General features: G+C 41.1%; 1 protein-coding gene across 10 annotated transcripts in view; it reads left to right on the top strand.

Annotated features, from left to right (window-relative positions):
• Positions 1-20,696, top strand: part of NIN (ninein) — a 110,859-nt gene that overhangs the window by 1,402 nt on the left and 88,761 nt on the right. For all 10 annotated transcript variants that reach the window (XM_033188073.1, XM_033188078.1, XM_033188069.1 and 7 more), the window contains one exon: positions 7,598-7,801. In XM_033188073.1, coding sequence (XP_033043964.1) covers positions 7,619-7,801 — 183 coding nt within the window. In that variant the 5' untranslated portion in view covers positions 7,598-7,618. The remainder of the gene's footprint in view (positions 1-7,597; positions 7,802-20,696) is intronic.

Genomic DNA, 20,696 nt, shown 5'->3' on the forward strand with positions numbered 1-20,696 from the left:
ACCAACAAAATGGGAGCTGGAAAGACTACCCTACCATATATCATGTTTCCAGACAACTTGGATATTATGAGATCTGCTTTTTGCACCTAACTAGGACAGATCCTCTCCTGGCGTTGAGGACTTCTAAGATGGGCTTGCCATACAGCTCAACTCCTGAATTTATTACATCGAAACAGATTGCGTAGTTGTCTTTTATGACTGACGTGGTAGCTTTGTAGGATGAGAATCCTGATAAAGTCCATCCCGACACATGAGGGAAGCCGCTGGAACCACGACGTTTCTCAGTTGGGTGGCCTTAAACACCATAACGTACACATATGTTTGCGTGCTTCCGGAGGCTTGATGCTCTAACAAGGAATATTGCTTTTTTCTGTCAGTTTAATTTTACCTTGAGTCTTCTCTCGTGGTGAGCATATTATACAGGTGGCTGACCTGGAATATTGGTGGCTCCTGCTCTGGAGTTGAAGGGAGCTGTGAGGATTTCCAGAGTGTGTATAGGAGGAACATTACAGGCTGGCTGAAAAACGAGTTTGTGTGTTGTGGTCCCTTCAGCTGTTGTCAGTGTCCTTGGGGAGGTGATGTGGACTGCCTGGGAATTTGTTTGCAGATTTGTTTATTTTCCCTGTTCTCTGGTGATTCTTTAGAGGGAAGCATTCTGCAGAGTGGGGAAAAGGTAGGTCATATGAATGTTCCACAGGGTTGGACATCGGCACAGTTATTGCCGATACAGGGAAAGGCTTCACAGGGGGCAACAGAGAGGAAGCCATCATACTCACAGTCTTTGCATTAAAATGTCGAGGATCAGTCATTTTAATAGGCACTGGCTCAGAATGGCGTGGGGTTCTTTTTTCTTATTTCTTTTTAATTTTAGATGTGTAATGACCCTTAATATCAAAAGATGTTAACTGTCACAGAGGGGGAGAATAGGGCTCCAGTGAATTCTGAACAGCCAATCTTAATTTAATAGGCAGTATTCTTATCATGAGTCAAATGTTTAAATAAATTGTTTTAAATGTCACTGCAAATGACTTTCTAAACTAACATTTCAACAATCTTGATGCTTCCATTTTATGATGATAATGAAAATACATTTTATCAGTCTTACATTGATAAAGGGTGGGCAAGCTTAGAGCATTTTAGAAGGATTTAAACAGCGTAAAGCCTTTTTAGAAAGCTTATTTTTATAGATGCCAATTCATTTTTAAGCCAATAAATTATATGGGTTGAATTCTGGCTATTGAACTTGCATCTGTTGGGCAGGGGCTTATGGAGAGACTTAGTGAAGCTTGCAAAAAGATTTTTATCCTATTTATGAATAAAATAGAATTTTGTAAAGATTATGAGATTCTGAAAGTGAGCATCCTTGTTTGAAATTAGGACACTTCTTTATTGCAATTTAAGTCAGCAATTAACCATTTATTCAAGCTTTTGGATGGAAAAATTACAAAGCATCTATCTATACCCTAATGCTCACTTTAAAAACAAAGTTGGGAAAATATTGTTCGTAGACGTGAGAAGAGATCACCTTCACTTACACCTCAGGGTGCCATACTCATAGCCTCAGGCATCCTAAATTAACGTGAGTCAATATGGCTCAAGAAGTGGAAGTTGTTATAAGCTTTCTCCTTTTTTTTTTTTTTTTTTAAGTAACAAACTCTTTTTTCAAAGTAACAAAGCTCTGTTTTCTGCTTCTGTAATTTACTTAGTAGTTGATTACAGGTTATTGAATGTACGTTGTGTGAGGCTAATGTTTTTTTTTTTTTTTTTTTCCCCTGCAGCTAACCTGAGTTATTTGATGGGGTAATCTACCAGTTATTAGCTTGAACAAAAGCATGGGTTTATTACATCCTTCAGAATAGCAACATAATAAAGCTTGCTTACATTTTTGAATAAATGCTAGTAGGATTCCCTTAGTTAAATATTATAGTGTAGTTGACAAAGGTTGTTATTTTTCTTTTTCTTTTTCTTTTTTTTTTTGACATGGAGTCTCTCACTGTCTCCTGGGCTGGAGTGCAATGGTGGGATCTCAGCTCACTGTAACCTCCGCCTCCTGGGTTCAAGCGACTCTTGCGCCTCAGCCTCCTGAGTAGCTGGGATTACAGTCGCGTGCCACCGCACCTGGCTATTTTTTTTGTATTTTTAGTAGAGATGGGGTTTCACTATGTTAGACAGGACGGCCCTGATCTCCTGACCTTATGATCCACCCACCTGAGCCTCCCAAATTGCTGGGATTACAGGCATGAGCCACCGTTCCTGGCCACTTTTTCAAATTTATTTAATGTGACTTTTTTCCTGTGCATTTAAGCTTTTGTGTTATATTTTTATACCATGATTTCATTCAGAGTGATATTGTTGTGCTTTTGGTATCCAGTTAGGAGTGAGACACTGTCTGAGCAGAGAGGAGGCATTCTGACAGTAATCAGTTTGCTGCTAAGCAGCACTAGTTTTTGGCAGAAGTATTCTCCTATATAAACTCGTAAATGGCTGCAACTGCTTTTTCTATTGAGCTTTTACTAAACTTGAATTTATCCTTGTCACTCTTTCCTTTATACTGAAATTAGTCCAATATGGTGAGCCTGAAAATCTTTGCAGCCAGTTAAAGTATTTGCGGAAAAGAGAGAAGAAAAAGGAACACTTTAATTTGATCATTGGCATTATTAGGCTCCAAGTTGCCAAATGGTGAAAGCTAAAGGCATAAATGGAGAGCTTTGCCCAAGTGGGGTTTGTCGGTGTTCATCACATCAGCTGTAGAGTAAGTAAATGAGTCACTGGTTGTCACTGCCTGGTCTGTGGACCCCCAACAGCTATGTCTGCACACAGGTCCAAAAGCATCTATTATGATGCCCTGTCAAGGAAAGCAGCTGAGCCGAGGGGACATGCAGACATTCCACAGAGCTCTTCAGCTGCTGAACCATCTGGAGGGGAAATAAAAGGCCTGGGCTAGGGGCTCTGGCATTGTGCATATTTATTATGTGGTTTTCACTTGCAAGACTTTGTCCCCTTTTTACTTCCTCTGGCCCAGAACAGACGTCCCCTTTAGCTGGGGTGTCATTCTTACAAGTTCCTTTCTGTCCCTTGGTTGAACACTGAAAAGTTCATAAATCCACATATCCACTCATGATTCTAGTCACACCTCCACCTATTTGGTTTGCAGTCCTATTTGGCACTGTGATTTCATCAGCTGGGGTAATGAACACTACTGTCAGAGTCGGCAGCATTTTGGCAGCCTTATTTTGAGTTATTTGGAATGAAAATGCTCAGAATAATTGTCATGATGGGTGGTTATTGAGTGGTAAATGTTTTGATTAATGGTTCTATGCATCTGCTTCGTATTTAACCATCCCCAGTTAGAACTCCAAAATATTGCCCATACTGGTTCTTTCATTCCAGAAGAGTCATAAAGCCTTCTAACAATTTGATTGGAAAGGTAGATGGTGAGGAGAGGCCCAGGTTTATTATGGCAGGCTTCATAACACTGGAGGTCTTCTTTGCAATTTGGAGAATTTCTCACTCAAAATGTAACTTTCTTAATCTCTGAGTAAGATTCCTGCCTCTGGTGGGTACCAGTTAGGGTTTGACTCTGAAAAGCATTGGATTGCATAGATTATACATACTTAAGTATTTATTTAGGGGAAATCATTTACAAATGATCAATTCCTGGACAATGACCATTGTTGAAGATATGGGATGCTTCATGATCAGTTTTATATAAGAATTTATTTCTTTCATGCCCTAAATCCCAAAGCTGCTTTAGAAAAAAAGGGGATGTGTATTCTATTTGTATATCCCTGGTGCCTTGTAGGCTATAATTATTCAATAAATGGATCAAGGGAGGTGGGGAGGAAGGAACTCTGCTTCTCAATTCCAATTTGGAAAAGTTTGTGGCCATGGAGTGTTCTGTGGGGATTTCTGCTGCTTAGTACTGTTCAACTGGCTGACACATAAAGGTGGAGATAAGTGGTTTGCCAATGGCATCATTTCAGAGGTCTCATTCATGTGTTCTATGCGCATGTGTAGGATTGAGGGATAATATAATTGAGCGTCGCACTAGAGTTCAAATCTTGGCTCCACCTCCATTTTGTTCAAGGAGATGAGTGCTGTATCCTTGGACAGTTGCTTAATTTTGTCAAGCCTCAATTTCTACATCTTGCAGGGGAAAATGAGAATATCTACTTCTAAGAATTGGGAGGATTAAATGAGATAATATACATAAAGTACTTAGTTTAGGCCAGACTCATAGTAAATGTTCAGAAGTAATTCCCAATTACAGTTCAGCTTTCTGCTTTTATTTGATGTTACATTTAATAACCTGCTTTTAAAGATAGAGGAAGCTCTGAACATTACCTGCTGCCATTATCATTTAGTAATATAATGATGTTTATGTACATAGTACACTCCCTGCCCATTCTCAGTCTGTTCTACAGCATTTCACATCTCCTGCTTTGCTTCTTTGGAGGTAGATCTGTAGATGATTCACTTGTTACCTCCTCTTCAGTTTACCACTCCTTTGTAGCTGCAGGTATTCTCTTGGTTATCTTAAATTCCCTCTTGTATCAGCTTTCTCTGGGATTAGCCACTCTCACTTGCTTGCCACATTTAACTCTCAGAACAAACCTTCCAGATGCACGTTGTTATTCTCATGCTGTAATCGAGGGGACCTGAGAAAGGTTTTAGTATAGATTCTCCTCCAAAGTTCCATCCCATAGCAAGACAATGCAGCCAAAGTTTGTGAATCCATTTACTTAATTACTAGCCTATGGAATTAAACTTCAGACAGCACTGCACGGTACAGATTGGCAGTTGGTGTTGGCTTTCTACTTCTTGCTTCTGTCTAAGGCTGAAAATGCCTTTGAGAAAGGGTGGGGTGGAGGAAGTGGAGGTGTGTAGGTGGAAGAAATAGACATTCCAAAATTTTCATATGCCAACTTCTGTAGACCTTATTAAAGGTACGTTTCCTCTCAAGGAGTGATCCATACAGGAAGTCAATCCATGATATTTACTGAATCCCTGGCGTGAAGAACAGACTGACTCTACTCTGCATTTGGGGGAAGATGTAAAAGAAATAGGAATGTGGAGCTTATCATTAAAGAACTTTCTGCCAAGTGGGGAGAAAAAAAAAATTCTTGCACATGAAATTACTGATGAACATTTGGGAAATAATATCAACCAGTAAAAATGCCTTCTGTACCAGATGAGCACTGACAACTTTTCACCATGAGTAACATCTCCTGGATGTTTCAGCATGAGCGTTTGTTCCACAGGAGTGGTGCTTTTCTCCCCTTCAGTCAAGCACAGTGTTTTGAAAAGGAAGGAGATGAAATGAAGAGATAAAAAAAAGAAAGCTGCCATAAAATGAAAGAGGTTTGATTTAGTGAAAATCCAATGACCTCCCAAAGAGTCGGTCATGATAGTATATCAAATTCGACACCGTGGATAAGATCAGGACATCTCAGTACATCAGTGTTTTATTCCTCTCTTTCATTGGACAAATCCCCGCCCCTTAAAAGTAATTTTTAAAAAGGGAAGTGTTAGAATTCTCTCACTTTTGAGTTTTTAAACATGTATGCAAAATCAAGCAAAAGAAGAGTCTTGCTTTTATGAAATCGGTCAGATAACAGCCCAAGGGACTGTAAAACTCAGAGTGAGACTGAGAGCTACCAACACTGAAAATCCCGGAGCACCTTGGGGATTCTCAGCATATCTTAGTTGACAATTAACTGGTGGACTCTAAGTGAATCTCGTTAGCCAAGTATTGGCCTTGTCTAAATTCTTAACTCCTGTGGCTTTGCATAACAACTTCGTATTTCTTTTCTGAGGCTTTGATGTTTATATAACACTCTCAACTTATTTTGAAAACATTTACATAGTGATTAGTTAACCCAGCAGACCAATCCTGGGAAGACAGCCAGAGCTTGCAGAACCTTAGTAACAGAAAAACTGATAATTAGAAGAGACCTGTCCAAGACCAGGAACCTGGACCAAAATTGTGCCATGTTGCTTTACTTTAATGAGTGGCCCCAGTAAAACCTGAGCTGTGTGGCAGAGCTGTTTACGTTTATCTTCTGTGTCCACCCAGTTCTGCTGAAACCCCTGGCAAGATCATGGCTCTGTTCTAGCTTGTCAAGTTTTGAACAACTGTCTATGGAAAGAAAGCAAATACAACCTAGAGCAACGCTGATTTGTTTTAGAAAGCTCTTTTATTTTCAGTTCTGGCTGTGTTCAGCATCTTAGCTTACGTTTTTCATGTTGTAATGATCTGCTGTACGGATGATCACCTCTAAGGTAGTTTTCTTTAAGTTGACTTGGATTAAAGACGCTTGGTTAGTGAAAGCTGCTGCTTTTTTATAGTCAAGGGACTGGTTCTGAGAGCTTTGTTGCAGATGGCTGAGGTCACCATCCCAAGGGTGTATATTGTGTTTGGCATCCATTGCGTCATGGTGAAGGCACCTTCACATGTGTAGGTTTCAGGCTTTCATCGGAAAATCCAGCACATTAAAAATGAATTGTCACGCAAAGAAAAAAAAAAGATTTCATTTGTAAAATACGAGCTACCTGGAATTTTACGATGTATATTTTTAACAAAAATGACTCAGTTTTTGATGTCTCCAATTTTTTACTGATCCTAAGGAAGGTGGCAAAGTGGAAAGCCTGGAGTATGGGTAGGTGAGAGAGACGGAAGACAGGTTAACCAGGCATAAAGAGGTGAGATGCTCTAGTGAGTGGAGGTTCCCTGAGATGCTGTATGATTCATATAAACCAGTCTGTGGCTCCTTTAAACCTCACTGTCTGAAAGGTTGAAATAGTGTCTTCCCTTTTTTCTAGGCAACTAAGCATTACCTAAAACTCACTGGGACTAAAGCAAGCTTCAGGGAATATTCTTCCCGTCACACCTCATGTAATTGCACCAGTGAAGTTAATTGAGTTGCTTTTTGAGGAACTCATGTAAAAGGCATTTGGTTTCATGTAAACAGGGAGGTGGTTTTGTAGCAGACGTCGTGTTGATCTAGTGCCTCTTGTTGCAGCCCTCCAGTCTAGCTTTGATGGGGACCATCTAAGCTGAATGAAGTAGAACAAATCAGCTTGGCCACGCTGATCAATTGCAACATTGGGGCAGGTTATCTAAAGCTTGCCAGCTAGCATGGAAGTTCTGACCATACAGTCTGCTGTTGCTAACAATTAGTTCACTTGAATAGTCTTGTGGTCTAAGTGGCTTTTCACCTTCTTAAAATCCTGGGCTAGAAGAGCTGGGAGAGAACTACCTTCAGCCTTGAGTTTGGCAGTCTGGCTGTCCGCCTGAGAACGAGGCAAGAGAGGAGGGTGTCTCCTACTGTACCTGACCCCATCATTCTGGTAATGTTGCTCCCCGTGCGTTCTAACCTTGTGTATGTGGCCCTGGTGTGAGTGCATGCGGGAGTGTCACTGGCTAGGGCTGGTCCTGCAGATACCGGAGGTCTTGCTGTGGGGTGCATCAGAAATTGAGTGTTCCTGAGCATTCCCTAGGGACTGGTGGGGTACAGAGAAGGGAAATGTGCCAGGGGGTGACCACAGTAGGACTGGAGAGGCTGCCACAACCTGTCCTTGTCTCTGTCCTGCACAGGTGAGCGCTGTGGGCTATGGGATGGATGAGGTGGAGCAGGACCAGCATGAGGCCCGACTCAAGGAGCTGTTTGACAGTTTTGACACGACGGGCACAGGGTCCCTGGGGCAGGAAGAACTCACCGACCTTTGCCACATGTTGAGCTTGGAGGAGGTGGCCCCAGTGCTGCAGCAGACGTTACTTCAGGACAACCTCTTGGGCAGGGTAAGGTCTGGGGAAGAACATGGGCTGTGGGAAGTGGGGTGCGGTTTCTACCAGGGTGCTGGGGACGGGGCAGACCACACATGTTGCAACTTGTTTCTAGCATCCTGGCTGTTACATGATAAAAAGAAGAATGTAATGGATGTGGCATCACAGTCCAGTTTGCTAGGGTGACAAGGGCCTGCTTTAATTTGTGCTCTGGAGTTATGGTGTACAGTGAACATCTTAGATAAAGAAAAAGAGGTAATGAAAGGATGTTTTCCAACTTTTGTTCTTTGTAGTTTATTTTATTGACTCCACATTCATCACTGGGACAGAAAGGAGGAGGGTGAGATTTCCATTGAAGAGAAAGAAAATGCAGTAAGAAAGCTATTGTTATGACTTTTACTCCCAATAAAGCTATTTCTTCTCTGGATTATTTCTGGGTGAAGCATTAATTAAACCTTCTACTCAGGAAATAAGACAGCAGGGTAAATAAATGCAGTGTAGGTTCATTTAAAACCCAGCACGACTTGCTTCCAGCAGGGATGTGTGTGTGCACGCCAATGTTAGCCTCTGTGTTTGACGACAAATAGTCGTGTTATTACCATAGATCAAGGCACAGATATGAGTAAGGAGTGAGAGAGGGTCTTTTTTTTCCTCTTGCCAGTGGTGGATATTTGATCTGCCATGACCTGAGATTGCCTTCCATTCTCATAATTATAGCTAATAGCTTTTATTTTTTGCCTTGTTTATAATTAATAGCTATTTATTATCAATAGCTTTGTTTATATGGCTTTGAGTCAGGTCTCTTGCTGTTGGATTTTGGAATGATTAGAGAGAAAGATGGACAACACTTTTTTTTGTTGTTTTTGTTTTTGTTTTTGTTTTTTTTGAGACAGAGTCTCACTCTGTCGCCCAGGCTGGAGTGCAGTGGCCGGATCTTAGCTCACTGCAAGCTCCGCCTCCCGGGTTCATGCCATTCTCCTGCCTCAGCCTCCTCAGTAGCTGGGACTACAGGCGCCTGCCACCGCGCCCTGCTAATTTTTTGTATTTTTACTAGAGACGAGGTTTCACCGTGGTCTCGATCTCCTGACCTTGTGATCCGCCCGTCTTGGCCTCCCAAAGTGCTGGGATTACAGGCGTGAGTCACCGCGCCCGGCATGGACAACACTTTTTACACTCTGTTGCTTCATTCTGGTTTTTATCACATATAAATTGAGGAAGCAGTCATGAGGCTTAACTTTATTCTAATGACTGAACTTCCTTTTCTTCATTTCATTTTCGCTGTCTTTTAGCTGACAAGGGAGGTAAGTGACTTCAGATATAGTACCATGTATTGGCTTTCTGTAACCTAAGACAGACAGGAGTAGCCATCATCCTGAAATTAATGTGCAAAAGATGATATTCTCAGGCACTTGGCACATGAATGTGATGTTAAATGGGACTCACACTTGGAAAAAAATGTGAATTCTTTGCAAAAACTGGAGCCATTCTTGGCCTCTCATGGGGGAGGGAGGGTTAGCTGTCTATAAATACATGTGGTCCCCATAAAAAACTAAAAATCTTCCTCTAATAATCTTAAAATGAAGCTTTGAAGATTGAACCATTTGCTCCTCCTCATGTCATGCATTCACATGGTTTCCAGTTCTGCCTCAGTCTTAGACCCTGTGGGGAGCAAAAAAACTGGCATCTCCCGGTATGGTCCTTGGGGATCTCAGTACTTTTGATGTCTAAAGGATAGTATCAGTGGGCTGATCTGTTTTAATGCTCATTAAAGCCTGAAAAGGCATGATACAACTAAGGTTTCCTTGAGTGGTTTTCTTAGAGTCTGCATAAATATGGAATGCCACGCCATAAACAGACTGCACTTTGGCAGCAGGTCAACAGTTTGCTCTCCAGATGTTGCACATCTTTACCCTCATTTGGTAGACTCAAACAGGGAATAGTTATCGATTGATTTGTTAACAACTTGACACTACCAGCCTGCTTTTGAAGCTTGCTATTTGCCTGAATAATGAAAACTTAAGTGGTCTATAGTGTGATATTTACTTAGTGAGCCAGTGATAAAAGTTAAATAGATGGATGCATATTGATTTCATGCGGGAGGTCCCTGGTGATGGTCTTGAGAGTGGGGGGTTGGCATGAGTTAATGCACTACTGTTAAATTTGCATTTTTTAATGAAACCAAATTATTCTCCTCAGATGATCACACAAACTTGACCATATGCTATTAAGATACTCTATGTGGTCTATAATTTTAAATTATAAGAAAAAATGCCATAGGATTCACTGGAGTTATCCAAGTATTACCATTTTCATGATGCATACAGTAGGGATTATAGTTGTAAAATTATAAGTGTTTTTTACTGCCAGTCATCTTTCTTCTCTTTAGAAGATATTTCTTTAGAAAAACTTATAAGGTTTAGCAGCTTGGTTTAGTTAAAAAAGAAAGAAAGAAATGGTAGTATAACACATCTGAATATATTAATCTATTCATTAATTCAACAAATATGTATTGTATATGTCCTGCCTGTGAGACATTCCTGTAGTCTTATGGCATGGGGTCTGTATTAGCCCATTTTCACACTGCTGATAAAGACATACCTGAGACTGGGTAATTTATAAAGAAAAAGAGGTTTCAGTTCCATATGGCTGGGGAGGACTCACAATCATGGGGGAAGGTGAGAGAGAATGAGAGGAGGAGAGAAACGCCTTATGTGGTGGCAGGCAAGAGAGAATGAGAGCCGAGCAAAAGGGGAAACTCCTTATAAAACCATCAGCGCTCGTGAGACTTATTCACTACCCCAAGAACAGTATGGGGGAGACCACCCCCACGGTTCAACGATCTCCCCCCCCCGCTCCCTCCCACAACACATGGGAATTAAGGGAGCTATAATTCAAGATGACCTTTGGGTGGGGACATAGCCAAACCATATCAGGGTCTAAGTTATTTATATTTACATTTACTGTAAACTACAGTTTTCCATTAAGTCGGCTTTTGGCTGCATTAGTATCCATCAACTTCCTGGATGCTTCTGGCTTTCATTTTGTCTTTTAAATCTTAATGAATATAATTTTTAAATCAAATACAACTTCCAAGTTTCCTCTATGGGACTTAGGCTGAATTATCTTAATGAATATAATTTTTAAATCAAATACAAATCCATCCATCTATTGGACTTGGGCTAAATTACTCCTTTTTTTCTTGAAAAAGAAGTACGATGAAAAGCATTGTCTCGCTCAACCAGGAATACAAACATTGTGTATTTATTTTTACATTTTACCACCCATCTTCAATTACTTGGTTTTTTTTTAAGGCCTAATGTTTAACAGTTGTTAATGAAAGTCTCGCTCTTAAATCAACTTGCCATTTCTATGTTTTTTACTGATAGGTCATTTCCCTCCAAATTATGTTTCGATTCATTTGTCTTGCTTTATAGCTTGAAACCATATTCATCTGAGCAAGGTGGTTACTGTACAAGTGTTTGAAATGCTTAAAGCTTGTGGATCCCTGATTTGAAGGAAAAGGGATATTGCCAATATGTGTTTACCACGAGATTATGAAAAGAGTTCCATCATATCTCTGTCATCAGTTAAGCACCTGTCAGCTAGGTGAGGCCTCATCCCAAGGGGCTCCTCAAGACACTGAAAAACTTACAATCTAGTCGGGTAATATATATGACAAATAAGTAGCATGGGGAGCAAATACTACGAAAATCTGAGGGAACCATGAACCAAGTTTTATCCAAGCAATCATATTAGTTGTAGATGCTTAAATGAAGTGTTTCTGCATACCTCTCTATCTCCTTTATTAGTAATCAGGACATGAAGCTAATTTGCCTTGGTTTTGTTGAAACATTTAGTTATATCCAGTGTTTTTCTTTGTTTTTGTTTTTGTTTTAAAGACAGTCTCACTGTCACCCAGGCCACCCAGGCCGGAGTGCAGTGGTGCAATCTTGGCTCACTGCCAGCTCCGCCTCCTGGGTTCATGTTGTTCTCCTGCCTCAGCCTCCCAAATAGCTGGGACTACAGGCACCTGCCACCACACCCGGCTAATATTTTTAGTAGAGACGGGGTTTCACCATGTTAGCCAGGATGGTCTCGATCTCCTAACCTCGTGATCTGCCCGTCTCAGCCTCCCAAAGTGCTGGGATTGCAGGCATGAGCCACCGCGCCCGGCCATATCCAGTTTTAAAAATGCATTCTTGGCCAGGCATGGTGACTCACGCCTGTAATCCTAGCACTTCGGAAGGCTGAGACAGGTGGATTGCCTGAGCTCAGGAGTTTGAGAGCAGCCTGGGCAACACAGTGAAGCCCCGTCTCTACTAAAAATACAAAAAATTAGCCGGCATGGCAATGGGCGCCCGTAATCCCAGCTACTCGGAAGGCTGAGACAGGAGAATCGCTTGCTTGGGAGGTGAAGGTTGCAGTGAGCCGAGATGGTGCCATTATTCTCCAGCCTGGCGACAGAGCACGACTCCATTTCAGAAAAAGCATTCCTTCCTTACACAGTATACAAACTTTGAGACAAAACAGCCTGCTGAAGTTCTGAAGAGTTTCATTGCTGTATTCTTAAAATGAATTTGGATGCTGAAATACGCCATGTCCCTGGCACACTTTAAAGTGAGAATAAGCCTCCAGGCAGCAGAAATCACCATTGGTTTCTAGAGTACCATAGGTATATCGACTTTGGTAATCAAAGATGTGTTGAAATTTTTAGTATTAAAATTTAATAGCTGTACAAATATATATAATTTAACTCGGTTCTCTTACATTTCTGAAAGGGTTTGAGGTTCTTTGATAAATTTCTTGATTAATTTCAGGTGGTGGATTTGTTTCCAACTCGAAAGCTTTTTAAGATTTCTTTTTCTTATATACATTTTAATCATTTGAAGTGTAAATCGAAAATGGAGAAGAACTTCCTTGTAGTGCTTATTTGGACTTGTTCTCTGTATGCAAAATTACATTCAATATTAACTGCCATTAGTTTGTAATAGTGGTCCTGCTGATGGGGTTGTCATTATATAACTCAAACAAAAGTCGGACTGGTTGTCTCTGACTTGTGGAAGGGAGGCTAGGGAGACTTAAACCCATGGAGGGAAATGGCCTATGCTGTGGGAGAGAAAAGATAGCTAGGAGGAGGTTTTTTGCATATGTAGACTTGGATCTAATCTCTAACTTTGAACTCCTAAGGGTCTGTGGTTTTCCATTTATAGACAAGAAGACCTGATTAGGAGACTGTTCAACTTGCTTTGACTCTGTATTAATGCTTTCTCATCAAACTCATTGCAGAATTAAGTGTGTGTTTGTGTACAGTACGTCGCTGTGTCTGTCAGAGATATTTAGTGTGACAAGGATCAAAAGGGAGAACTGTTGGGAAGGTCTGGACTCAGAACGGCAGGGAGGAACAAGTGCTAAATGACCATTCTCTTCTACCGACCTGGTTTCAGAATGTCTTATTTCTACGATTAGGGATGCTCATTAGATTTCATCATTATTTCATGGATACTTTTATGAGTAGCTTCCTGTCTGGACAGAGGGGACTTAAAGTTCTTCAGTGTCTGCCTCAGATTTTAGACCTCAGAGTTCATCTGTCTGACAGAGAAACCTTGGCTTTTCCAAGGTCAGATGACTCATTTGTGTCAGTACCAGGATAGGATCCTAGATTTCCCAGCCCCTGTATTTGAATACGTATCTCCACAGTTTCCTCAAACTCCATATTTGCAAAAGTGAATCTCCATTCCCTCACCCTGCTCCCCAAACACTACCAACACCGCATGCAGATAGTATACAGTTAAGAGCACAGGCTTTGAAGTCAGTCCTAGATTCAGGTTCCGCTTCTTGTCACATTTTCTTTCCCTTCAACTTTTAAGCTCTGGGGTACATGTGCAGGATGTGCAGGTTTTTTACATAGGTAAATGTGTGCCATGGTGGTTTGCTGCACAGATCAACCCATCGCCCACATATTAAGCCTGGCATCCATTAACAATTTTTCCTGATGTTCTCCCTCCCCGCACCTCACAGGTCCAGTGTGTGCTGTTCCCCGCCTGCCCCTAACCCCTACCAATTAGTCCATGTGTTTTCGTTGTTCACCTCCCACTTATTAGTGAGAACATGTGGTGTTTAGTTTTCTGTTCCTGCTTTAGTTTGCTGAGGATAATGGCTCCCAGCTCCATCCATGTCTTGCAAAGGACATGATTTTGTTCGTTTTTGTTTTGTTTTGTTTTTTTGACATGGAGTCTTGCCCTTTCGCCCCAGGCTGTAGTGCAATAGTGCGATCTCAGCTCACTGCAGCCTCTACCTCCTGGGTTCAAGCGATTCTGCTTCATCCTCCTGAGTAGCTGGGATTACAGGTGCGTGCCACCATGCCCAGCTAATTTTTTGTGTCTTTATTAGAGACGGGCTTTCTCCATGTTGGCCAGGCTGGTCTCGAACTCCTGACCTCATGATCCACCCACCTTGGCCTCCCAAAGTGCTAGGATTACAGGCCTCAGCCACCATGCCAGGCTGATTTTGTTCCTTTTTGTGGCTGCATAGTATTCCATGGTATATATGTACCACATTTTCTTTATCCAGTCTATCACTGATGGGTATTTGGGTTGATTCAATGTCTTTACTGTTGTGAATAGTGCTGCAATGAACATATGCATGCATATATCTTTATAATATAATGACTTATATTCCTTTGGGTATATACTTAGTAATGGGATTCCTGGGTCTAATGGTATTCCTGCCTCTAGATCTTTGAGGAAATCACCACACTATCTTCCACAATGGTTGAACTAATTTACACTCCCACAAGCAACATAAAAGTGTTCCTTTTTCTCTACAACCTCACCAGCATCTGTTGTTTCTGGACTATTTATTGATTGCCATTCTGACTGGTGGCATCTCATTGCATTTCTCTAATGATCAGTGATGTTGAACTTTTTTTCATGTTTGTTGGCTGCGTGAATGTCTACATTTGAGAAGTGCCTGTTCATGTCCTTTGCCCACTTTTTAATGGGGTTGTTTGTTTTTTTCTTGTAAATGTGTTTAAGTTCTTTGTAAACTCTGGATATTAGACTTTTGTCAGATGGATACATTGCAAAAATTTTCTCCCATTCTGTAGGTTGTCTGTTCACTCTGATGACAGATTATTTTGCTATGCAGAAGCTCTTTAGTTTAATTAGATCTCATTTGTCAATTTTTGCTTAGTTGCAATTGCTTTTGGCGTTTTTGTCATGAAATCTTTGCCCATGCCTATGTCCTGAATGGTATTGCCTAGATTTTCTTCTAGGGTTTTTATAGTTTTGGGTTTTACATTTAAATATTTAATCTACCTTGAGTTAATTTTTGTATAACGTGTAAGGAAGGGGTCCAGTTTCAATTTTCTGTATATAGCTAGCCAGTTCTCCCAGCACCATTTGTTAAATAGGGAATCATTTCCCCACTGCTTGTTTTTGTCAGGTTTGTCAAAAATCAGATGGTTGTAGGTGTGCAGTCTTATTTCTGAATTTTCTATTCTGTTCCATTGGTCTGTGTGTCTGTTTTTCTGTCAGAACCATGCTGTTTTGGTTACTGAAACTTCATAGTACAGTCCGAAGTGGGTAGCATGATGCCTCCAGGTTTGTTCTTTTTGCTTAGGATTATCTTGGCTATTTGGCTCTTGCCACTTTTTAACCATATGAACATGTTATCTTAAATACTCTGAGCCTCCGTTTTTTCATCAGTATAATGGGAAGAATATTTCCCTTACAAGAATGTGATGAAGGTGGACTGAGATTTGTGTGTATCGAAGGCTTATCATAGACCCAAGGACACAGTTAACTTGCTGTATCTGGCTGTGTGCTCCTTTCTCCTACCCTCTACACATCCAGAATGACTCTTTGATAAATGGTGACTTCCTAGTAATGATTTACTGGGAAATATGGTTAGAGTGAAGAGTAGATTTGCTAGAAATTCTCTTGCATGGTGGTAGTTTGAATTCATTTCCATCTGTAAATAGGATTCCTTGGATCAGTCTTGGAGTACAGCTTCATATAGTTGCTTTAGATTTTATAAACCTACCTTTTAAAATAGCCTTTGCCTCTCTCTACATTGTCTGCAGTAAATGAATATTAAGTTACAATATTACAATTTAATAAATGAATATTAAATACAATAATATTAAGTTAACAATTCAAGTTATAATAACCTAAATACTTGATTTAGAAGAAAATAGAAGTGTATCTTTCATTATGAAACTGCCTCTTTTTTAGTCTATGTCATTTCTCTTTGCATAATGCTGTAAGCACTTTCCTGTGCATTGACTTCTGATAAGTCCATATTTCTGTAGCCATTTCAATTAACACAATGTGTTGAATCTTCTTTCATTAATTTCTCTTTATATTAGTAAAGACAAACCTACTAAGTTTGTGTTAGTTACATAAACTCGTTTTCTCTCGTTTCATAAACTCACCTGGTTTAGAGCTAGCTTGAGTTCTCCCACCTTGGGTCTATTTCCAGTAGTGCCTGCACACATGAGGAAACTGCCTTTGATCTCCATGATTGCACGAGATGGGTTTATGCAACAATAGTTTCCTTGTTCCACTTCCTGTTACAGGGTTTGTGTGTTTGTGTGGTTTGAATGTGTTTCTTGTGTGATGCTTAAGTTCTTTTTTTAAAAAAAGCAAACTGCGTTTCTAAAAAAGCATTCCTATGAAATGTGGAGAGGAAAAGTGATGAGGTAAATGTCTCCTAAGAGGTGGTGACACGTGACAGAAAATATCAGACTTGACCGGTCTTCCTCTTAATTTAGTTTAAATGTCATGTGTGGTTTTTGTCAGTCGTGTAGTTTCCCCATTGCTGCAAACTACCCTTTGAGGCATAGGAGGTATAGGAATGCTTGCAAAATGAATGGCAGCAATTATTATTCAAATGAAGAGGTACCAACCAGTGTATGCACAACTCGGAAACTTGTTACCTTATGAGACTTAATTGTATTGTATATGTGTGAAGATTTCTAATTTTTAACAAAATACAGTAGTAAAGCTCCCTTGGAGGAGAAAAGTGGTACTTAAAACTTGGCAGTTACTGAACATGGTTAGCCCACTGGTGGGGGGTGTTCATCAACATTTCGGTTCTGGGTTGTGCCCTAAGGGGCTTTTCCACCACATCAGTGTTCATGAGCATTGATGGAAAATCGCAGTAGCCTCCTCCACGGGAGAACTATCTCTTTGAAAGATGAGGCATTTACTGCTATTTAAATCCAAGGGCCCAGTGTCTACACTTGCAAGAAGGAAAATAAAGATCAATGCAAGACTTAAGCTGCTCTAATGGTTTGGACCAGCTGCTGTGTGGTGTGTGAATTTTCGGACTTTTAGTTGGGAAAAGAGGAATTCGACCAAGTAGACGTTATTGGGTTATGAAGAGCCTCTGAGTTAATAATCCTGTTTAATCTTTTATAGAGCCCCTTTTCATCTAAAATGAGGCCGATTTACTACATCATAAGTAAATTTTGGAAACCTTTAATCTCTGTCTGTGAAGATTTTAGAGAATTCAAGCGTTGCAAAACTGTCCCTCTTTTCCTCCCTGTTGGCCAAGTAGGACATGCTTGTTTATCAGAGGCCCCTACCAGCTTTTGTCTCTCTTAGGCACATACCAACTTCTATCTTGTAGTTACTAATAAACCTTCCTCTCTTTTTCCCCATTCTATCCTTCCACTTTCTGGAATCTGTGGGGTAACTGATAAACTCCTTGAGGGCAGAGGTTGTATGTCTTCTTGATCATGTATCTCCTGATCCTGCCTTATACCTGGTGTGTGCTTTACACCTGGTGGCTTCGTGTGAAGTTGAGGATTTGACTTCCAGCAGCAAGGGATTTCCCTGAGGGGTCAGACCAAGAGGGAAGTGGGCCTGAGCCAGGCAGGCTTGCTGGGCTCTGATGAGTCCGGTCAGAGGCCTGGTGCATGCCGTCTCTACCTCTCACCTTTCAATTTTGAGGTAGGGTCTCTGCCTTGACTGTGTCACATGGATATTGTGAGATTCACATGACAAAATGTCTAGGAAAGACTGAACCTACGATAATACCGTCATTCATCTAGCATTATCCATGACCCACATTCATAAAAAAAAACTTTTTTTTTTTTCAGAGACAGAGTCTCGCTCTTTCACCCAAGCTGGAGTGCAGTGGTGCGATCTCAGCTCACTGCAATCTCCACCTCCTGGGGTTAAGCAATTCTCCTGCCTCAGCCTCCCGAGTAGCTGGGACTACAGGCACCTGCCACCACGCCCAGCTATTTTTTTTTTTTTTAATTTTTTTTTAGTAGAGATGGAATTTCACTGTGTTGCTAAGGCTGGTCTCAAACTCCTGAGTTCAGGCAACCTGCCCACTTCAGCCTCCCAAAGTGCTGGGATTATAGGTGTGAACCACCGCAAAAGCCCATAAAATTGTTTAATAGCTCGATCTTTTACCCCATTTAATGGTAGACCAAAAACAAAAAAAGGTTGACCACTGGGGATTCAAAATTTTAGTTTTATCATATACAAGGGTGGATTAAACACAATTAGATTGTTCGTGATCATTTCAAATCTCCTGACCCATGAGTTTTTCTTCTGTGTTATAAGAGTAATACCCTCAAGGCCAGGCGCATTGGCTTACGCCTATAATCCCAACACTGTGGGAGGCCACGGCGGGTAGGTCACCTGAGGTCAGGAGTTCGAGACCAGCCTAGACAACATGGTGAAACCCTGTCTCTACTGAAAATACAAAAATTAGCCGGACGTGGTGGCGGGCACCTGTAATCCCAGCTACTCTGGAGGCTGAGGCAGGAGAATTGCTTGAACCCGGGAGGCAGAGGTTGCAGTGAGCCAAGATTGCACCACTGCACTCCAGCCTGAGCAACAAGAGCAAGACTCCATCCGGAAAAAAAAAAAAAGTAATAGCTTCAGGATTCACTTAATGAATCCTTGCCTCAACACTAAGCATGGATACATGCCCCAACACCAAACAACCCCAGCCTATTAAGTTTTTGAATGCACATGTTGTCTTTTTTTATAGTTTATGTAGTTTTTAATAGAGTTTTAAAAATATGTTTGTAAAGTGGAAGAAGTATTATACTTTATTTTTGTTTGAAGGAGGATGGTTAATGTCTTTCTTCAATCTCAATATGTCAATAATTGCTTCTTTTTATTTTTTATGTTTTGAGATGGAGTCTTGCTATGTTATCAGGCTGGTCTCAAACTCCTGGCCTCAAGCAGTTCTCCGATTTCAGCCTCCCAAGTAGCTGTGATGACAGACAGGTACATGCCACCATACCTGGCTAATATGTTAATAATTACTCCTTGTACTTTTAGCTTGGAGTGCCCCTGTCTTTTATTTGCTGCTTCCAATCTAGTGAGTTGGGAAGCAGGATTATGAAGTTTATAATAATCAGGTAGAGTAGGAATGTAGAAATACTGAACTGGTCCTGTGGCATTTTCTATGGGAAGAGTGCCTGGGCTTAATGGCACCTCCCTCAGCTTTTGACCCTCTGTGTTTCTTTCCTGGTTGTCTGCTGTACTCTAGATAGGTGAGGCTGTGAAATAAACTCCACATAAATGAAGCTTTACTGTCTCAAAAGCTTGTGTATTTGTCATACCATATTTAAGGTGTACTTAGGCCTCATGTAAAGCTGGAAGTGTATTAGAATCAATTCCAGATTATAGATGTCTTTGTCATTTGTCAGGGAAAGTAAAATTGAGGTACATGGACTACTGAGTGACCTTCGAACAATGAGTTGAGCTATGTCAGGACCAAATTCAGGAAGGTTATTTCCAATGGCCTCCATCAAAACTTACACCTTTAGAAAACTCGGGGAGACCCACAGAGTCAAGTGTAAAGGATATGAAATCCTCCAAACACCTTCCTTTTGAAAGAGAACCTTCTTTATGTTCAACTTGTAACTCTAGCAAGGAGAGACTTACATTTCATTCAGCCCCCTCCATTAATATCCTTGAAAGAGAGAAGAAACCTAGAGTTACAGGTCCCTAAATATAGCAAACTGGATCAGTTTCTCTGATGCTGCGCAACTCCACAGATCCCGGAGGAGAAGGCAGGCCCTTGGACCTCCCTGTTGCCGCCCCCACCTCTCACCCTTGGCTATCTTGGTCTGTCTCATGGCCATTAGCTTTGCTTGAAAATATGACCCTGATTCTTTTTTTTTTTTTTTTTTTCTTTTGAGATAGAGTTTTGCTCTTGTCACCCAGGCTGGAGTGCAGTGGCTCGACCTCGGCTCACAGCAACCTACGCCTCCTGAGTTCAAGCGATTCTCCTGCCTCAGCTTCCCAAGTAGCTGAGATTAGAGGTGTGCGCCACCATGCCCAGCTAATTTTTGTAGTTTTAGTGGAGACAGGGTTTCACCATGTTGGCCAGGCAGGTCTCAAACTCCTGGCCTCAAGTGATCCACTTGTCTTGGCCTCCCAAAATGCTGGGATTACAGGCGTGAGCCACTGTGCCTGGCCAGGGCCCTGATTCTTTATAAAAATGATGGGAACAGTCAGTCACCCCTATTACTATACCTATTGGTACTATTAACTACCACTTGCTGGGTATCTTACAGTCCCAGGACATTCTTGATACTTTACTCAGTTCTCATTTTATCTTCCTAACACAGGGAGGCGGTATTATAAATACCATAAAATACGTGCAGTGCTCTTAGCAGCTGCCTGGACACTATGTGACATTTCCTGAGACTGTGAGCATCGTGGCACAGGGACTTGTCACTCTCTTTCACTACTGTGTCACCAGGGCCAAGTACAGTGCCTGGCATAGAGCAGCTGCTCAATAAATATTTATTGAATGAATAATAAATATCAGTTGTTAGATGTCCTCAGTTTTCCAGACAAACGAACTAGAGCTTGGAGAGGCTTTGTAATGTCGCCAGTTCACATCAGGCAGTGAAGGAAGAGCTAGGGTT

Source organism: Trachypithecus francoisi, unplaced genomic scaffold, assembly GCF_009764315.1.
Source record: "Trachypithecus francoisi isolate TF-2019V2 unplaced genomic scaffold, Tfra_2.0 Lachesis_group3, whole genome shotgun sequence".
NCBI classification, from domain to species: Eukaryota; Metazoa; Chordata; class Mammalia; order Primates; family Cercopithecidae; genus Trachypithecus; species Trachypithecus francoisi.